Here is a 19,200-nt window from a genome sequence, read left to right as displayed (position 1 = left end):
TGGGAACGATCAAAGGTAAATAGCGTAAGGTTCATGTTCTCAGGGGCGTGGTTATGCCTAAATCCGTTACCTAAGGCATCGCTGACTTAGGTGCCCCTGTAGTTAAGAACCTTAACTAGATTTTTTTTAGGGTGCTGAAAATCATTAGTTACCGTATCGTATCGTATCATGGGGAATTACCTTACATGGTTTAGCACCAGGTTTAGCACAACATCACTCCCGAGGTCCTTTCTGAACTATATAAACTCACTCCTTCACTGCTTAAACATCTTCTCTTCATCATCTCCATTTTCCCTTTCTTTTCTCACAATTCTCTTGTCTTGTGTGTGCCATGTCTATCCCTCTCTCTTGATCTCTACTGCTAGTGTCATCTGGCCCAGCTGTGCTGCAGCTGAAACTGTTTTCAACATAATGATTAATTTGATTATGTTCACTTCTCTCTTTCTCAATGCAATTTCATCTCACTCTAGTACTCTACTGTCAAGTTACTCTAAAATCATACACAGGTTGAGATCTGCTGCTGAGATATCTGATCTACTCAGAACTGTAACTGACTGAGATTTTCTGTTCACTTTGTTAATCTTAGGGCCTGTTCGGTGCGTCCGTGTGTACTCGTTCTTTTTGTACGGATCTCCACTTTTTTTAAAAAGTACGGCCCCAATCTCATGACTGTTCGGTGGGCAGAGTGTCTGTACTAATAGTACAGCTGCTTTTTACAAAGTACAGATGAAAAAGGCCAGGTGTTTGGTGGATTGAGCGGCCGTACTTGCATCTTTTGCCAAGATCTTATGAATAAGCCATATTTAACTTCAACAGTGTGTGATGGTGTAGAATAGCGCTTTTAGAGGCAATATAGTGTAGAATAGCATTCATAGTGGAGGCAGTTAACTAATATTGGTTAGAAAGAAGCTTACAAAAACGCGTTCTTTTTGAACGGACTCTGGACTCCGTTCAAAAAGAACGCGTTTTGTAAGCTCCTTCTTTCTCCATCCCATCCTACAGAAGAATATTGTCAGCAAAGATCATCAAGGTGGTGCAACGCCGGCTTGCTACTAAATAATTGGTAAATACGCTATTTTTAATGAGATCCACTATTGCGTTCAAAAAGTACGGACGCACCGAACAGGCCCTTATTTTCTTATCATATATACGACTAGTCATTGCTTTACATTCTATTTTTAGTGTTTTGAGTTCTGTACATCTAGGGCCTGTTCGGTGCGTCCGTACTTTTTGAACGCAATAGTGGATCTCATTAAAAATAGTGTATTTATCAATTATTAGTAGCAAGCCGGTGATGTGCCATCACACTATTCCAATATTCTTCTGTAGGACGGGATGGAGGAAGAGGTCTGGACTATGTTTAAGAAGAACACATTTTTATGAGCTTCTTTCTAATCAATATTAGTTAACTGCCTTCACTATGAACACTATTCTACACTATATTGTCTCTAAAAGTGCTATTCTACACCATCACACCGTTGAAGTTAAACACTGCTTATTCATAAGATCTTGGCAAAAGATACAAGTAACAGCCACTTATTGTGGCGGACATATTACTTGCGAAAACAGAATTTTCCCAGCCCCCCCTGAAAATTAGTAGCAAAACACCACCAAAAAATCAAAATATCCGCATTTCTCTAGAATCATTCAATATCATTCAATACACGTCTTTTTCAATCAAATATCATCCAAATACGCGTCTTTCTTACCTTTATCATCAAATCCACATATATCAATCAACCCTTTTTTCAATATGCCTCGCAATGCCCGCTGTCCTGCTGCTTTATAAGCCTGTACAAAGACTTCTATCCTGCGCCTCAGTCTCCTCAAACTACCTGTTCCAGAAGTTCTGGATAATGGAGAGGATCCGGTCAATGATGAGATAGAGGAGCAGATGGATGAGAAGGATATAGAGACTCAGTCTGAGGATTCTTGATATCCGCGAATCCCTACACCTGAGTCTGACATCTCATACAGATTGTATGAACGGGTGATTATCAATGAGATAAAGAATAAGAGAGATGATGAAATGATTAATGAGTAGAAAGAAGAAGAAGAATCAGAAGAATGAATCTATAATTTCTATAATCAATTCTTCTATACAGATCTCTCAAATGTCAGTGATTATATTCCCTCCTTCAGCTCTGACAGCTTCAACTTCATTCAATATGGCATTCTCAAGTGAGATAATCAATGTGATGATGATGAAATATATGATGAAAGGAATAGAAGAACTGAATTCACAATCTCATTATCATCCACATTCAGATCTGCTGTTCAATCTTCCATCAAATCCACCGTTGAATCTTCCATCGAATACACTGTTGAAATCTTCCATCGAATCCACCGTTGAATCTTCCATCGAATACACTGTTGAAATCTTCCATCGAATCCACCGTTGAATCTTCCATCGAATCCACCGTTGAATCTTCCATCGAATACACTGTTGAAATCTTCCATCGAATCCACCGTTGAATCTTCCATCGAATCCGCCATTGAAATCTTCCATCGAATCCGCCATTGAAATCTTCCGTCGAATACACTGTTGAAATCTTCCATCGAATCCACCGTTGAATCTTCCATCGAATCCGCCATTGAAATCTTCCATCGAATCCGCCATTGAAATCTTCCGTCGAATCCGCCGTTGAATCTTCCATCGAATATACTGTTGAAATCTTCCATCGAATCCGCCGTTGAATCTTCCATCGAATACACTGTTGAAATCTTCCATCGAATCCGCCGTTGAATCTTCCATCGAATATGCCGTTGAAATCTTCCATCGAATACACTGTTGAAATCTTTCATCGAATCCGCCGTTGAAATCTTCCATCGAATCCACCATTGAATCTTCCATCGAATCCGCTGTTCCATCTCCAATTCAAAGCAGTCCAATACCTCAATTTGATGAATACTTCAATTGATTGACAAGGGAACAGTTGCTTCATATGAATATTGACAAGAGTATATTTCAAATTATAAGAGATGAGTTAAAAAGTCCATTATAACAGACAAAATTGCAGAAATTCAAATTATCTTTATTCACTATTTATAGTGATGAGAACAGATCTCATACTGCTTTCACTTCTAAATTTATATTATAATGAATTGTAATCTGAATCTTTCTAATTATTATAATACTATTCTATATAAGTAGATCTGAAATATTCTTTTATATCTTTTTCTCTTATGAAGTTCTCAACTGTATGATGCAAAAAAGCTTCAAAATCTTCATCAAATCTCTTCAGAATTGAAGAGATATCTGATATGATCTTTGACATTCTCTAGCAGTTTCAAAACAGTGAAGATTTCATTGAATTCAATATACACAGATGATAATCAATGCTTCACATGATCTCAGCAGATATATAATCATTCTTAAGAAGGTGTACAATCTTGTTGGTGATGAAATCACAGAGTTGAGGTGACATATTGATGATAAAGGTAAGAAAGACATATATTTGGATGATATTTGATTGAAAAAGATGTGTATTGGATGATATTGAATGATTCTAGAGAAATGCGGATATTTTGATTTTTTGGTGGTGTTTTGCTACTAATTTTCAGGGGGGGCTGGGAAAATTCTGTTTTCGCAAGTAATATGTCCGCCACAATAATCCACTGAACACCTGGCCTTTTTCATCTGTACTTTGTAAAAAGCAGCTGTAATATTAGTACAGAGTCTACAGACACTCTACTCACCGAACAGTCATGATATTGGGGCCATACTTTTTAAAAAAAGTGGAGATCTGTACAAAAAGAACGAGTACAACACGGCCGCACCGAACAGGCCCCTATTCTATCAATACTATCAATCTCATTATATCTGTGTCTTGATGCTTTTTATTCTTGATCTCTTTCTTTCATCATTGATCATCAAATCTGATGTTTCTCATCTGTGATGTACATCAGTGATGAGCAGTCTCAACTCATTGAGATGATATATCAATGAAAAAATACCTCTGTATAACAGAAATAATATCTGTCTTACTGCACTGCAGATCATTGCATGTCAGACTCTGATCAGAGTGCAAGATCTGAAAGATCTGATTGATTGCAAGAGTCATATATTCAGACGAAGAAAAAAATCTCTCTGATGATTCAAGGCTTGTGATGTGATCAATGCATGATATGAATATGATTCAAACTGCTTCAGTGCAGGAAAATTCTCAGTTATACTATATTCTCTCTTGATCAGCAGTAAGATACTGAGTTGATAAAGATAAATGTTCACTGAACAAGAGACTTCAATCTCAGTCTTTTGAGGACTAACATTGATCAGAAGAGAAAGAGATGATGTGACAATGTGATGTGATGTCTGAGTTTTCTCATCTTCATTATCTGCACTTTGATGAATTAATGAACTGATCTGCTATTGAAAATTTGTGTTCATGCTATAAGATCATGCATTGGAGCAGCTATGATTGCATGACAATCATCGAGTACCCCCTCAGTCAGTGCTACAATTTAGGAAATAAAAAGTGAGAGAGGTTATGATCTTCCCTTACTTTCTGTGTGGACAGCGGCTGGTGTTGCAAGGTGGTAGGTGGCACTCATTTTCCTACCTTGTTTTACGCTCGCCATCTCACATCGGAATCCTTACAGAATAGCGAGATACTACTAGGTTATATGTCAGACATGATACAGCCACGGCTCTAACTTCGGTCAATCACATGTGCCTAACGGGGCATGATTAAATTGAGGCTGGTATTTGAGCCCGTGGCTACCCTCGCTTCAACCGGAAGCTTTTACTGTCGCAAATTCATGTTACGGCTCTACCAAGGGAGATTGTTGAGATCTCGCCGCGAAAGTCGAAGATGGTGGATCCTTTGAGCATTGCTGCCTCGGTGCTGACTGTTATTACAGCTGCCGTTCAGTCGACGAAGTCGCTATATGAAACCGTCAAACACTTCAAAGAGCGCGACAAAACTTTACGTAGGCTTCAAGATGAGCTCGAGGATCTCGCCAATATTTTGGACTCGTTGACACAAGTGGCCAATGCTGAGATGGCAATGTTGGCGCTTCTTCAAGTTCCTGTTGATCGATGGAGCCAAGTATGCCGCCAGTTTGTCCCCCTCGACCCATTGAAAGAGTCATATCCCCTCCCAAAGTAAACTTCGTTCCCCCCATCCTCACTGGAGGCGTCGAAGCCACTATATAAAGACTTATGGTGGCTGGAGAGAGTTTTGATGACTCGTGCTTGTGTCCCGGGCAATACATCCCATAAAGCTGACATGTTGGATGCTCCATCACTGAAGTTGTACTTACAGTTGAGTTTGAGATTGACTTCCATATCTAGCAGTGTCAAATCTTGTTTCCAAACCCTAATTCTGTATGTGTAGCTGTATACGGCTATAGATCTTATGCTACTACTTGTTTCGAAAAATGATTCATTAAGGTATGTATGTGTGTACAATACATGAATGACAGAGGCTCCTGCAAGATTCGGTGCAAACGATGTAAACATCATCAACCTTTGAATCTAGCAGTCTGTCAACAGGACCTACTCCTCCACATCCTCCATCGACCTCTCTAATTAATAGGCCTCTACCCGTGACTCCTATACTGGCTCACGCCTGTCGGGATATTCCGTCGTACCATTGATCCGCCATCGGCTCGGCTCCTTGGTGTCCATCGAGCCATTGCAAATATTATGAAACTTGGCGAATATATGTTTCCGAGACCTGGAGGAGGTTAATGTGATGGCAGGTGGTTTCAACACCCTTAGGGTATATGATGAATTTACGACTTGGCAGCTGGGTTAACGCATTGACTGTATCTTAATTGCATGTATTTTCTAGCCATTCTTTCCTAGTCAATCAACATCCAGATCTGCGTGTCGAAAATGCCCTTTCGCGCTCTGTGCCCTTGCACCTACGACATGCACACATCACTCAAGGAAGGCTTCAAATCCTTGATCGGGATTATCTTCGTAGGATTGCCAGTGTCGTCGAATAAAGGCTTTCAACTCGTCAAGGAGCCTGGAAGACTGGAAGGAGGAAGAAAGAAGGGGAAGGTTTAATAGCAGTACAACAAGGCAACAAAGTAGCCAGCTATATAGCTACGGCGGACGCTGAAGAAACCCGGCATTTGAGAACATTGCTCCCGAGAACCCCAGCTGGCCAACAACCTGAGCTAACCTACCCCCACCCATTCTCTTAACCGAGCGCGATAGAAGAAAGTGACTCAAAGTTGACACGGAGAAAAGACATGGCCAAGTGTCAACCCCTTGATATATATGAGCTCCCGAGATGTAAATAGGTCCTTGAACATAAGTAGCTTAGCTCGAGCCCTAACTACATAGCCACTAGGCTGAAAAGGGAATAGATTCTCTCTCAAGTTCTCAGCGAACTCCTAATAAGTCTTGTGTCTCTGTTCGTTCGCCCATCGCCATTCTGCTCGAGATTGGCCATTGTATTTGTCTCGCCTTGATGTGTTTGAACGTGGTTGGATTGTTGCGGGCCCGCGCTCGACGTGCCTGCGTTTGTTGGATTGGATCGGATTGGCGACTATGTTTGCACCTTGGAGTAGCTTCTGACGCAACATTCGCGGATTTGCAGCAAGCTGTTGACTTTCCCCCTTCAATAGCGACGTAAAGCTTGAGCCCTGTAGGTTGACGCCTCCAATTTCCTGGGAGAGACTAGTATTTTCCCTAACCGAAACGGAACACTGTTATACACAAGAGGATCTGTGACCTGATCAACAACAGCAGAGTCTAGCTGCACGTCCCGGGACAGCCTAGACTATGACAGGGCGAGTACTCTGAAAGACAAGTATATTCATTTAGCAGAGACAAAAACATTGGATCAGAATTTTCTCCTGGGTATCCAGAATGGTACACCCTACCACATCAATCAAGACCACAAATTGAGAAAATGGCCTGATGAAGAAGGAGACTTGCAAGATGAAAATAACTACATGACAGCACTGACTCTGACATGAGCATATATTCTTTCTAGTGTCTGGGCAGAATCTCAGGATGGTGGAATGATATATACGGATGAGAAGGCGCCAGTCATTTCAATACATAACCATGTGGACAGTGAAAGTCTCACAGTATGCAGAGATGAATCAGCAGCCCTGAGATGGTGAGCAGCAGTTCTTGCTCCTGAGCAAGGTTGGACAGTCTCAATAAGTGTGGACGTGGACAGTGTTGAATATCAATCACCATGATCGTCCACCTTAACAGCAAAGTTGCATTCACTGTTAGAGGACCCTCTATACTCACCAATGCAAAATGCTCTGTGTCATCTCAAGCCTTCACATATCTATCAGACTTTTGCCACCGTCACAACCTTGAGAATCAGGCCAAAGCAGGCCTCGGAGCAGCTCTAACATTCCCATCACCTCTACCAGCTTCAATTCATTTACAGCCAGTTCCAGACAAAACCAACATCTCCCAACCACCAAAGCCAAGTCTTGAAGATTCCTTCTCATTGATGACAAACCTGATGACAATAAGTTCAGCTGTTACCGGGTTGACTGCAACTCTGTGTAGTATCTTCTGTGAACTCTCAATTCCATACAATCTATACAGTGAGTGGCTAGAACCTCTTTTTGCAATATCCTCAGCTCTAACAATACACCATCTTACAGTAATGTGTATACTCCGGAGCCTGTCAATTGGAGGCTGGTGGCTAGCAAGCACAATCACTGGCTTTTACTCAAAGAAGTTCGAAGTGGCACACCTTTTGTGAACTTGCCCTCGTGGTGGTGGACCCAATTGCCCCAGTCTTACATTTGCATCCCATGTCCAGATCCCGTCGATGAAACTAGAGCCTTCATCTCCCACCAGAAAGAGACGACTTTGCTTGTCTGTCCCGAAAGACATGGAACTACATGCCACCTTGGAAGCCTCATGGGAGAGTCATAATAGACGATACTCACATAGTGGTCCAAGAACATTCTCATTGTACGGGACATTACATCTCCTACAAATCATGGTCATGGTTGTGTGCAGATGGTCGTTCTGTCATGGACCTAGGTTATTCGTCCCAACATAGTGTCCCAGCCGCCTATGGTAGGCCATTGTGTTTACGAAGTCAAAAGGCAGTTGGAATAGGAAAAATGTCACAGGATGCTTCAAAAAGCTATTCTCGAATGGTCTTCTAGGGCCTGGGAGCAAGGGATCGCCGCTCACAATCGAATGTTATATCAATCTCTGACAAAGTGGATAGGTATGACTCCGGGAGATATCGATGAAAGTGATGTGGAATCTCATGATCCTGAAGGCAGATCAAACGATATGGGAGGTATTCAAGACTGGTTTGCTAATACGCGCGAGGGATATACTTTAAATGGCAACTCACTTCCAAGCTACGACACGGTGATGACCTCCTGACAAACCATATCATCCAGCCCCCAGTTTTCCTCCATAGCCCCCGGACCACTGTTGTCTCACGCGGTTAAGTCGGTGTAATTACTCCAGCCTGACCCGGCATTCCCATCCCCCGATTGTACCCATGCAGCCATCCAGTAAAGATCGGGGCATTGTTTGCAGATGGTTCTAGCGCCCGGTTCGTCCTGATGAGCTAAAGACTGACACGCTTTCCACTTCTTGCGACATCCTTTCACCGGTCACAACTCATACTTGTGCTCGTTGTTTGGTGGCGGCATCCAGCGACAGTGTACCAACCCGCAGCACCGGAACTATGAGTCATCATACGATAATTGTCAATCGAGCGATTTGGAAACTATTGTCTGTCTCCCAAATTAGACATGCCTGCTGAAAGCGGTTCTTGGTGTAAACTAAAGGATAATTACTCACTGTTCATTGAAACGCTATGCGGTTGTTGAAAAAGTTAATCGGATAACTTGTAGACATGCCCGGCTGAAATTATCAAGAGGCTTGGGGATGGTTCTTCGTCCAGGAATCAGTACACATTCTGCGGGGCAGTTCAGCATGGACGAGGTCCCCCAGAGGCCTTCCCTTGCCCTCTTTTGGCAGCTCGTACTTGCGGCCCCACCCACTATCCCCAATAACTAGTGGGTTTGGTAACCACCACTATGCAAAATATCACCACTGTGCCAATTCTTGCATTTTCCTTCATCATCCATGTGTTTATCATCTATATCAAGATGATTGAAAGATTGAAAGAGATTGAAAAACATATAGAAGCTGTTATAGAATTTCAATGAAAGATTCTCTGATCTCAGATGAACTGTTCTTGCTTATTAATTCAATAATTCTCTAGTTATAGTAGTTATCTCTTAAAGAGTATTTATCTGAGATGAGCTTCTCAACTATTTTTTTTCTCAGTATATCAGCTCTTCTTGATGAGTTTGAAGAGTTTTTATGAGTAAGTTCATCAGAAAAATATGTCATTTGAATAATAGAAAAAAATGAAGAGAGTAACTAGTATAAGAAGACTGAAAAGAAGTAGTGTAAATAAGTGTGTATGAAGACAGCAGAGACAGTATTCACTGAGAGTGAACTAAGAAAATGCTTCAAAGAATCAGAAGATATTGAATTTATACATTGTGAGAAGCAGAGTATCATCATTCTACAACAATACTGAGAATTGATAGTTTATAGATATAACATTGTACTTATTGCTGTCTCTGAGATACGTGAGATGTGTTATTGTTATTGAAATAGAAGCAGCATCCATGGATAGGTTTCGCGTCATGTGGCCAGGAATGGGCTTAAAACAGTGTTGAAAATGGGGATGCTATGAGTGGCCGCAGCCTCCATCTTACAGACTATAGAGGTAGATACATAAACTACAGCATCATAAACACACAGATATCTACAATGGATTCCATTATCTCCCTAATCTCCTCAAGCATAGCCCTCTTCGTCTTCTCAGCCTCCCTCTCCCTCCACCATCACATTCATGTCCGCAAACCTCTATCTTCCTAAAATCAAATAACTACCCCTACGCTCCCCGCCCCCGCTTCCCTGCTATTCTTCATCGTCCTTGTCTGCTCCTTTGAGTCATTCGAGCCATTATCCGGCTTCGGCGTTGAGCGTCTCCTGTATCGCGTTGGCACGTATGTGCGCACCCACGATGAGCAGATGAGGTACATATTCCATCCCTCGAAGATATAAGAGTATATCGATATACTTCTCGTTTTCGCTACGGGAGGGCGCATTGGGTGGCATTTTGATTTTCATCATTTGACAGTGAGATACGGGGCCAGGGAATGATGCAAAATGAGGGTATTGAATATAGATAGATTTCCGAGATATATCTGGTTATTGATAGATGACATGATTGGAATTCGATCTTTGGCTAATCGGACGAAATGGGGTAAATGATAGAGTAAAGTAAGATGCTTCGTGAGAAAAAAAATCCGAGAATCCTTAAATATATGACCTCCCCAAGAAAATTGGTTCGCGGTCGCGATCAAGCGCCCTGTAGTCAGTAGTAAGTAAATGCCCATATATATATACAAAATGAAAAACATCTATACGACTCCCGAAGAAAAAGGAACCTGTCCTGTCTATTCACATGAATACGTGATTATTAAGCTCGCCCTGTTTCCATTCCTCGCATCTGATACCCATCATCACCGTACTCCCCGTTTGGCCCTCGAGCAACTCTACCGCTGAACAAACGCTCTTCCTCATCTCGCGCAACCCTATGAAAGCCTTCTGGTGGTATTTCCGACCTACTGTATGGAGTATCACAGTATACTGACCGCAATGGCGGATAATAGCGTCGGTAGGTGAAGTATGCAACTGATATCCCTAGTAATGAGCCAACCGCCACGTCATACACATCGTGTCGATAGTCTGCTAATCGAGACATGGCGATCAACAGAGCCCCTAATAAAGGGGAAAGGGAGAACAGGAAGCGAGCTAAGCCTGTTCGAGGTTGGAATACATGTAATTGTCCTGCGAAAAACCTACCGTACAAGGCGCGCGTCAGTAATAATGTTCCTTTTTACTGTTCTAAACGAGACCTCATTCTTAAAATGTAAAAACAGGATACTTACATGGCAAGATATCCTAACCCCGCAAAAGCAAAACTGCTATGTCCGCTCGGGAAACTTCTCCATCCCTCATGCAGTCGATGGGACTCCGGCGCTCCGCACACTTCAATGGTAACCATCTTATGTGCCGGCGTGCCTTTTTCCGGGCTGCAGCGCGAGAGCAAATCGGGACGTGGCCTACCCACCGCATTCTTTATTATATCGGTTAGGAAGGAAGTAAGAGCAAGAGTGACGAGGAGCCCAAGCACGGATACATGCGTGAAGTGGGTTTCTGGCCGAATGATCACCGCCCACACGATTATGATGATCAATGGCATCACTCCCGCATAAATAATTGACCATACTGTATTTCGAGACTGTTTTATTAGCCAGCGTATCAGAAACCTACTGTGGGCCACCACCGCCTTAATTGGGGTGGTGGTTCCTGCTGAGCACATGAAATTGTTGAACTCACAAACTGGAACCCGCTCCACCTCCGCAAATGGGAATTGTATAGAAACATTATCCAACGTAAACATGCGGTAAAAGGGTCGTACGAATATTTGGATCTGTTGATACCTTTTCAATTAGTATATATAATAGTAACAATAACTTGTTAGGATCAACAAAAAGGCAGCTAACCAAGATCCATCCCACGACGAGCACGATCAAGCTCACATAGTCCGCGGCATACGACCGGAGCCAGAAGCGCGCCAGGGCACCCAGAACCCCAGGCCGGCTCGCGATAGCCGATAGAGATTTGTTCCTTTGAAGCAGGTCATCTTCTGACATTTCTTTTATCAAGGCGTTCAAACAAGTACTCGTTGGTGGAATGCGAGGTTGTGAATTCTAGAAGAGGATTGCTCCACGACCATAATCTCAGCGAATGGGAGATTCTTCCGGCTCCAAAAGGCAGAAAAATATTCCAATCGGTTAATTGTCTGTCTATTCTTGTCGTACTGCTGCTGTCTGGGATTCTGCATATAGCGAACGTCGCGCGTTCGTAAGTGAGCGCGCGGTCAGAATTACCTATTTGGGGATATTTGCTGCCTTGGCTCGTTTGGCGTTGGAGTTCATAAATACGATATTTAACTAGTTATTTAACTATAATAACTAACTACTGTATTTAACGGATGGTAATAATAATCGCTAGCAAGCTAAATACATAGATTCAACTCAGTATCAGAAATACTTTAAATAAAATCATTTAAATATGTATGGATATTTCCCACTTGAGGAGAAATATTTACTTTTCTTTTCGGTCTATGGGGAGATCGATCCTCATCTATTTATATCACCACCCGCTTGTAATGACGCCGCCAGCCTTCTCGACACCAAGCAACCACCCAACACCCGCAAAAATAGACAGAACCTTGCGGCAGACTTCAGACATCCATGCATGCATTACATTAAGCTTCTCTTTGGTATGACTCTCCTCTAGAGCGCTTCTCGAATGTTGTATGTACATGGTGTGAAAAAGTAGACATTCGGTTTTTATATCCACTGGCTTCTCATTGTTACCTGTACCAGCTAGTAGACTGACTTTCAACACACAAATATAAGGTCAGTCACCTCAGTTGTGTCTGCCTCCTCATTGTGCGATCGGGCAGGCTCACAATCAAGTTAGCCCTGTCTGAAATAATTTTGGCCCCCGCACCGGCTCGGACGCTACATGAGGCGGTCGAAGAAGTCCCACCTCACCTAGTCTCAGCCTCGTCTGAAGGGCTACGCTGTATGTTGACCTGATTGTCCCCTGCTTCGGGCAGGCGGGCAGGCGGGCATCAAGCCCCCAAGGGCCCGTCGGGACCTTGCTGCCCCTCCATTTGCACTATGCATTTCCCCTCCAAATGGCCTCTGTTCCGTCGTGGCAGACATGTTCGGCTGCAAAAAATGCTACATTATCACTTCACAATATAACACAACATGACGATTACCTACGCGGAACAAGCCTACCGAGAGGCTTTGAAAACCTTCGAGGAGAACCTGAACTCGCAGCAACTGCGTGATGTGCAACGTCCCACCTCGCTGACCGAACTATGCAAGACTGCGGCGTCGATCAACGCAAAACATGCCTCAAATGATGACCGCAAGACGATACGCTTCACTCAGCGTGTCAGTAAGGTGCTTGGTGTGCTTCAACCCTTCGATGGCATTTTGAGCAGTGTCGCTGGCGCGGAACCGTTCGGTGGTGCAAATTTGATATGGAGCTCTATCCGCTTTACTTTCCAGCTCGTTGAGGATGCGCAGAGTATTTTCGACAGTGTATTTGGGTTCTTCGAAGACATCGCGCTCGAGCTAGAAATTATTCAAAAGGAGATTAATACATTCAAGGACTCACAGTTAGTGTCCAGCGTCGGGCAGCAAGTATTTGCGGCGTTGCTGGACTTTTGGGTCTATGCGGTTAAAACGTATAGAAATTTACGGTTTGGGTCATTCTCTATCAAGTCGTATTCTATCAAAAGCAAATTTGAACAGTTGCAGAGCAAGCTGCAGGAGCAAACTGTGCTGTTGAAGAGTGCAGCGCAGGCACAGCACCATGAAAATTCAAGCCAGTTCTGGAATGCATTTCAGCAGTCGCATCGGGGTAACTCCCTTTTCCCTTTCCTTCATATATCCTTACTCTATGCATGGACATGCTAATATGTATACAATTCTATAGAAAATTCTGACCAGCGCGTGTTTGATTGGCTTAAAGCCCCGGACTATGCTACTGATTTGAAGAAGGCAAACTCGAGACGACATGATGGCACCTGTGTATGGGTTATGACCAGACCTGAATACAAATTATGGTCGGCTTCTTCCTCCGACACGCGGTTCCTAGTGATTTATGGCATTCCCGGGGCGGGTAAGACAATCTTGAGCTCATTCCTGGTTGAATGGGCCAGGCGAACTTTCCGGAGCGGTACGGATCACAGGAAACCTTGCCTGACACTCTACCATTTCTTCAAGGCGGATGACGAGACCAAAAATACGCCCTTGGCCGCTCTGAGATCTCTCCTCGAACAACTCTATAGCTTTGTGCTGGAGAATAATATTGAAAACCTGCGAACGACATTGCAGAACACCGCCCGTAAACGCCAAGTTGATTACGAGGAGATGTTGGCTGTATTTGCTAGCTCGATCCAACATTCTGGCTGCACATTTACTATCGTCCTCGACGCCCTTGATGAGTGTAGAGGTGTCAAGTCACTCTGCAAGGACCTGAAGGCACTAGTTTCACATCCAGACATACATGTCGTTGCGACCAGTCGGAGGACTGGCGAGCACGTGGATGTCATCAGTGGACCAAAGACGATGACTATCCTCATGACGGAAGATGATGTGAGACGAGACATTGCCTCTTTTGTTCGGTACAAGGTGAACAAAATGCCAAATCTACAATCCCCAGCTCACCGCCGTCTCAAAGGCCTAGTCATCGATGAGCTGTCCAAGAAAGAAAACCACAAGGGCATGTTCCTCTGGGCATACCTGATGTGCAAAGATATTAAAATGCAAGGTAGCGTGGCTAAAATCCGTCAAGCCCTTCTACGACTACCGAGCGATATGGTAGCGCTCTACCTGAAGATATTGGAGGGCTTGAACGAGAAGCCTGTTGCGGAACAGGACTTTGTACAACGGGTGTTTCAGTGGGTAGTGGGAAGTATTCGACCTTTGCGCTGGTGTGAACTAGATCAGGCACTGCAGATCGATCAGTTCCGAGCTGCCACTTTCGAGGACGACGATGACTATGATGAGGCCTATATTTATTCCCGTAGAGATGTGGTAAAGGCATGTGGCTCGCTGGTGCAATATTCAGGGTTGGACGATGGAGACACTATTCGCTTAATACATCTGTCGGCAAGGGAATTTTTGCAGCGTCAAATAGCGCAGTCCATTCCTATCCCGCCCAATCTCACGAAGTACTTCGTCGAAGTGACCACTTCTAATGCAGTTTTAGCAACAGCATGCCTAAATGTTCTGCATGCGCCCTCTGTACAGAACGATACCTATTTCCGAACTCCCAAATCTCACGATATTAGAACGGAACTTATGAATATGTGTCCCCTCTTTGAATACGCAGTATTATACTGGCCGGAATTTGCGTGTGCATTTGCTGAGGCTGTAATTGCCGGGGAAAATGATTTCAAACAACCAGAAGATCTTTTTGAACTCTTAGCTCTCATCCTCGATGGGCCTTGGAGCCTTTGCTGGCTCGAGGAATATATTCGTCTTGGTGGTATCGATATTGCAATGTACACGGTGGAGAGGATCCAAAACCTCGACGAAAGTATCTCTCGCAAAGGGTGCTCATCCTCATTCACCCCACAACAGTGGGCTGCGCATGTTGTACATGCCTTACACACTTTTTCAGAGACTATTTCCCATTCCCCTGAATGCATCCATACCTGCGTAGAGGCACCCGGACGCCATGTCTCTCTAGCAACCGGCCGCAAACCCCAGCACCTAATTACTCTAGGTACTTCGACCAGGGATCTACCAAAGAAGCAACCACTCCCGAAGGGTGAGCGTGGGTGGATCGGATATAATCACAAGTCCAGATCAGTATTCCTAGCTGAGAAAGAGCATGAGACCATTCGTGTGAGTCGCCGCCATCTCGATGGAGCTACTGCTTATCGACCAGCCCTAGAAAATGGAGAAGAGAGCTATCAGGGTACCTGGAAGGTTCGCTCTGCTCAACTGAAACAAGATGCGACATTCCTCGCGGTGACGTTTTGTCCGCATGCGCAGGAGGAGCTTTTCTACCGCACAGTGTGCTGGAGCTTGTCTAGCCCAAAGCAAGTCTCCGTCACCGCCGATTGGGCCCAGGTTATTATTGTTGACCGCTGCGAATCCGAAATATTTTGCGCTGGTCCTGTGCTCGGACGGGGAAGCCTCGTTGCATTCGGTGAAAATAACTTGTTAATTACCCCAGGCGGAATTTGGGATTTGGCATCGGAGGATAGGCTGTCTTCACCCAAGGAGATCTGGAACCCGGAAAATCCAGAATTGATATCGCAGACTTGCTTCAGTTCGACTCGAGCAGCAAGGGTCCGCGATCGTCGATGCCTGGATATCCTGGAGATATTCGGCTCTGAGAAGTGGAATGCTGGTGATCTTACGGCGACCTTCCAATTCTCCATTGAAGAACGTATCGCAGAGAGCTGGGCCAGAATCCGAATCCGTTCTTTCAGCCGCTCGGGAGCCAAACTACTGCTGACGTTCTACGAGAATAAAGAGCCAAATTCAGATCCTGACTCCCGCCAGGAGTTGCAACCGAAAATTGTTTGCATCATTTTGGACGGCAAAGGCCCAACGACGGGTACGCAGGTTGATTTCCCTATTCATTCTGGCACTGCACTGTTGGAATGTCAGTTCACAGACGACGAAGAAAGGATTGTGGGTAGGCTGCAGCCACCCGATGACGACATAAATGCTGGCGGAGGAATCTCCATTGTTGTGTGGGGCTTACAGAAGAAGGGGGCCAAATACGACGAATCTGTGCAATATCTCTTCCTTTGGAAGTCTTTTGGGGATGTCTCCTTTACGATAACGCCGCCGATCTCAGCAGAGCCCAAGGGTGGGATACTGATTGCCTTTTCAGATGGCAGCGTAGCGCGCCGCTCAGTCTCGGATATCTGGTCGTCAGCGGAGGAAGCCAAGTTGCGCACCTCCCGGCATGCGCTGGAGGCTAGAGGAAAGGTGTTGAATTACATCACTCCTGACGGAGCTAACCTTTTTGCCATATTCTTAACTGGTTTCCTGTTCGTTCTCGTTCCCTTCCCTTCCTCTGTAATCTTGTAATGTCTCCGCTAACACTTATGTCAAATAGAGGATCTACCCCAGCCTTGACGGTTGAAGTTTGGAGCTTAACTGAAGAGCAACAGCTATCATGTCCCGTCGTCAATCGTCAACTCGAACCCGGTTTAGAAAATAACTCGCTCGATTCAAACGGCCGCTTTTTGCTCGGAAAGTCCGAGATTTTCGACCTCAGCGACCCGGCATCCCCACAGCCCCTCCTCTTCCAACTATCCAACGGTGGCGATGCTAAGGTCGCATTTTGCCCCAACCAGCCTATCTTCGCATACACGCATGCAGAAGATGGTGGCGTCATATTGCGGCTTTATGAGGGGAAGGCGGACAGAAGCTGCCAGCTTCTCCTTACTCATCGCATCGTGTCTGAACATGGGCTGGATCCGCAGGACATCAAAGTTGCTTTTGATAGTAGTCATTCTCCCCCACGTGTGTTTGCTTATTCCTACTGGACAGTGATTGGCCAAAATATGACATTTGTCGTGACTATCGAAGAAGACGGTGATGTGAATCCCGAGTTAATTTCAGAAGGTAAACAATTCCACCCATACTAACCACATGTATTTCCCATTTCCCCACCAAATATATACCTCTGCTGCCTATGTGCTAACCTTCTGAGTCTTGATACAGAATACATGGCCGACCTCACCTTCTCTGTGGACGGAAAATACATATTCAGCGTTGACCGACAAGTGCCTCCCGAGGATCTTCAATGGCCCACCCCTGTCCCCATTTCCCCCCTCCCTACAACACCACCCACTGCTAGGCTAAGTGAGCTCTCCCTCTCCCTCTCCCTCTCTATCCTCGACACACATCCCGTCACCTTAGAGCGCGACTACTGCTTCATGGACCCGGCCCTGATCTACCGCATATCCCAAGAAGAGCGACTGGGCACTGTGTATCTCGACGTCAAACGCATTCACGAACCCGCTACCACGACAAACTATTTCCGCAAGGCCTTGGGTATCGTCCCAGACGACTACTTGAATCGCTTGCTTGATAAGGTATTCCTAGTGTGGCCAAGGGATAGTGCGGAAGAAGTAAAAATGGTGGTCGTGCCGGGAGGGAGGAATGGGATGCCGATGATTATTCGGTCGGGGATGAGTAGTGGTGAGTTGGTCGGCATGGTGGAGAAAACGATGCGGTAGGGTAGTCATGGAGTATGAAAGTGTTTTCATTCCTAGCATTGGTGGGGAGGGCCCTTGGAGGAGCAGCCGGCTGCCGAGGAGACTATTGCGTGCGGGTTGCTTAGATCATACATCATTTAAAACTGGCTTGACCTGCGTAGTAGAATTCTTTAATCGATTTACTTTCAATGGCATAGTATGATCTCCTGATTTATTTCGCAAAATCGAAATCATTACTTTGACATTCAGTTCTCGTGGCGGGTGTATCTAGCTCTGGGCCCCAGAGGCCAGAAGCTTGGATCCGAAAAACGGCTAGCCCGATCTAGCGCGCAAGCTCCACTAACTACATAAACGCGACAATCAGAATTGAAAATTGAAGCAACGTACAGGACTCCGAACTCCAAGAAAGATCTAGCCGTACTCTTCTTTGGCCTCCATTGGATACTCCGAGTTTCTTCTGCCAGCTTCAACACATATAGGGAATTAGAATCTCACATTTACAATATGGCGGAAGCCGACCAACAAAAAGTGACCGCCGCATTCCCGCCTCCGCCACCATTCTGGAAGCATTTCACATCGCAGAATCTGAAGAAGCTGGATGACTGCAAGAAAGAACACGAGAAAAATCTTGGTCCGAAGCAGACTTGGACACCTGAAGCTCTTCGCACGCTTGAACTGCCACCGGAGCTACGATTTCTTGTCCCGCCCCAAGCCCCAACATCAGGTTCATACTCGATATTCGGCGAGTCGCAATCGGTATATATACTCTCTATACATACCTATTCTAGCCTCAGGTTTTCTGTCATAATCTAGTTATTGGAACTAAATTTGTGCGTTAATTGTGCCTTATATAGGTCTCAATAAATCTTCCCTCATTACAAGATCAAGGCATCGAGCAACTCTATCCCTCCCCGCCCGCAGGCCAAGAACATGCTTTACCTGCCAACCACCGATTCTATCTTCTAAAAATCAGCAAATCCCTCCTTCTCAACTTCCTTGAGTTTATCGGTATACTCGCACTCTGTCCAGAGCGATTCGAGTCCAAAGTACAAGACATACGAAACCTGTTTATCAATGCGCACCACCTGTTGAACTTGTATCGGCCCCATCAGGCACGAGAGTCCTTGATAATGATGATGGAGGAGCAACTGGAGAAAACCAAAGAAGAAATCAGCGAAATGGACAGGGTTAAGGAGAAGGTCCAGGGCTTTCTTGAGCAGCTGGAGGCTGAGGGTACGAATATTGGCAGGACTGGCCCTGTGGATTCCGACATGTTTCTTAAGAAGCGCGAAATTACAGCCGAGGAGGAGGTCATAGAAGAGGCTAGGTCTATGTGGAATTTACTTGACAAAATCGATGAAGATTGAGA

The 19,200-nt window shown here is 44.7% G+C and overlaps 7 protein-coding genes across 9 annotated transcripts; 5 read left to right on the top strand and 2 right to left on the bottom strand.

The window, feature by feature from the left end:
- Positions 1-2,254: 2,254 nt before the first annotated feature.
- On the bottom strand, positions 2,255-3,613 carry BDCG_16748 (uncharacterized protein; the record flags this gene model as incomplete). The annotated part of the gene is made up of 1 exon (XM_045425940.1): positions 2,255-3,613. The coding sequence occupies exon 1, from the start codon at positions 2,852-2,854 to the stop codon at positions 2,255-2,257; it is 600 nt and encodes a 199-aa protein (XP_045280444.1). The 5' UTR covers positions 2,855-3,613.
- A 260-nt stretch (positions 3,614-3,873) lies between these two features.
- On the top strand, positions 3,874-5,854 carry BDCG_16747 (uncharacterized protein). The gene is made up of 2 exons (XM_045425939.1): positions 3,874-4,539; positions 4,603-5,854. The coding sequence occupies exon 2, from the start codon at positions 4,815-4,817 to the stop codon at positions 5,109-5,111; it is 297 nt and encodes a 98-aa protein (XP_045280443.1). The 5' UTR covers positions 3,874-4,539; positions 4,603-4,814; the 3' UTR covers positions 5,112-5,854.
- Positions 5,855-6,389: 535 nt separating this feature from the next.
- Positions 6,390-7,870, top strand: BDCG_16746 (uncharacterized protein; the record flags this gene model as incomplete). The annotated part of the gene is made up of 2 exons (XM_045425938.1): positions 6,390-7,489; positions 7,594-7,870. The coding sequence occupies exons 1-2, from the start codon at positions 7,167-7,169 to the stop codon at positions 7,868-7,870; spliced, it is 600 nt and encodes a 199-aa protein (XP_045280442.1). The 5' UTR covers positions 6,390-7,166.
- A 204-nt stretch (positions 7,871-8,074) lies between these two features.
- Positions 8,075-8,338, top strand: BDCG_16745 (uncharacterized protein; the record flags this gene model as incomplete). The annotated part of the gene is made up of 1 exon (XM_045425937.1): positions 8,075-8,338. One exon carries the CDS (start codon positions 8,075-8,077, stop codon positions 8,336-8,338), a length of 264 nt encoding a protein of 87 aa, XP_045280441.1.
- Positions 8,339-9,519: 1,181 nt separating this feature from the next.
- On the bottom strand, positions 9,520-12,496 carry BDCG_03442 (PAP2 domain-containing protein). The gene is made up of 4 exons (XM_045419044.1): positions 11,557-12,496; positions 11,390-11,483; positions 10,939-11,291; positions 9,520-10,848 (listed from the first exon to the last, which is right to left on the bottom strand). Exons 2-4 carry the CDS (start codon positions 11,435-11,437, stop codon positions 10,467-10,469), a joined length of 783 nt encoding a protein of 260 aa, XP_045275475.1. The 5' UTR covers positions 11,438-11,483; positions 11,557-12,496; the 3' UTR covers positions 9,520-10,466.
- BDCG_03441 (WD domain-containing protein) lies at positions 12,061-18,219 on the top strand. Of its 3 annotated transcripts, none has more exons than XM_045419043.1 (5): positions 12,061-12,338; positions 12,478-13,498; positions 13,574-16,655; positions 16,724-17,235; positions 17,335-18,219. In XM_045419043.1, exons 2-5 carry the CDS (start codon positions 12,838-12,840, stop codon positions 17,850-17,852), a joined length of 4,773 nt encoding a protein of 1,590 aa, XP_045280440.1. In that variant the 5' UTR covers positions 12,061-12,338; positions 12,478-12,837; the 3' UTR covers positions 17,853-18,219. The 3 variants fall into 3 exon arrangements, with proteins under 3 accessions (XP_045280440.1, XP_045280439.1, XP_045275474.1); XM_045419042.1 differs by having other exon boundaries at positions 12,061-12,477; positions 12,542-13,498; XM_045419041.1 differs by having other exon boundaries at positions 12,061-13,498.
- Positions 18,220-18,335: 116 nt separating this feature from the next.
- Positions 18,336-19,198, top strand: BDCG_03440 (RNA polymerase II mediator complex protein; the record flags this gene model as incomplete). The annotated part of the gene is made up of 2 exons (XM_045419040.1): positions 18,336-18,587; positions 18,686-19,198. 2 exons carry the CDS (start codon positions 18,336-18,338, stop codon positions 19,196-19,198), a joined length of 765 nt encoding a protein of 254 aa, XP_045275473.1.
- Between the last annotated feature and the right edge of the window lie 2 nt (positions 19,199-19,200).

The sequence above is a fragment of the Blastomyces dermatitidis genome (assembly GCF_000003525.1).
Source record: "Blastomyces dermatitidis ER-3 genomic scaffold supercont1.3, whole genome shotgun sequence".
Taxonomy (NCBI): Eukaryota; Fungi; Ascomycota; class Eurotiomycetes; order Onygenales; family Ajellomycetaceae; genus Blastomyces; species Blastomyces dermatitidis.
Note: the sequence above shows the minus strand (reverse complement) of the source record. Positions and strands in the feature narration are given on the sequence as shown.

What these genes read in the sequence shown, in the direction of transcription:
- BDCG_16747 (XM_045425939.1), top strand. Translation starts at nt 4,815, where the DNA reads ATGGTGGATCCTTTGAGCATTGCTGCCTCGGTGCTGACTGTTATTACA.
- BDCG_03442 (XM_045419044.1), bottom strand. Translation starts at nt 11,437, where the DNA reads ATGTTTCTATACAATTCCCATTTGCGGAGGTGGAGCGGGTTCCAGTTT. An exon ending in GGTGGAGCGGGTTCCAGTTT is followed by an intron (nt 11,292 to 11,389) that starts GTGAGTTCAACA and finishes CTAATAAAACAG; the next exon opens with TCTCGAAATACAGTATGGTC. An exon ending in GGGTTAGGATATCTTGCCAT is followed by an intron (nt 10,849 to 10,938) that starts GTAAGTATCCTG and finishes CTTGTACGGTAG; the next exon opens with GTTTTTCGCAGGACAATTAC.
- BDCG_03441 (XM_045419043.1), top strand. Translation starts at nt 12,838, where the DNA reads ATGACGATTACCTACGCGGAACAAGCCTACCGAGAGGCTTTGAAAACC. An exon ending in ATATTCTTAACTGGTTTCCT is followed by an intron (nt 16,656 to 16,723) that starts GTTCGTTCTCGT and finishes TATGTCAAATAG; the next exon opens with AGGATCTACCCCAGCCTTGA. An exon ending in TCCCGAGTTAATTTCAGAAG is followed by an intron (nt 17,236 to 17,334) that starts GTAAACAATTCC and finishes GTCTTGATACAG; the next exon opens with AATACATGGCCGACCTCACC.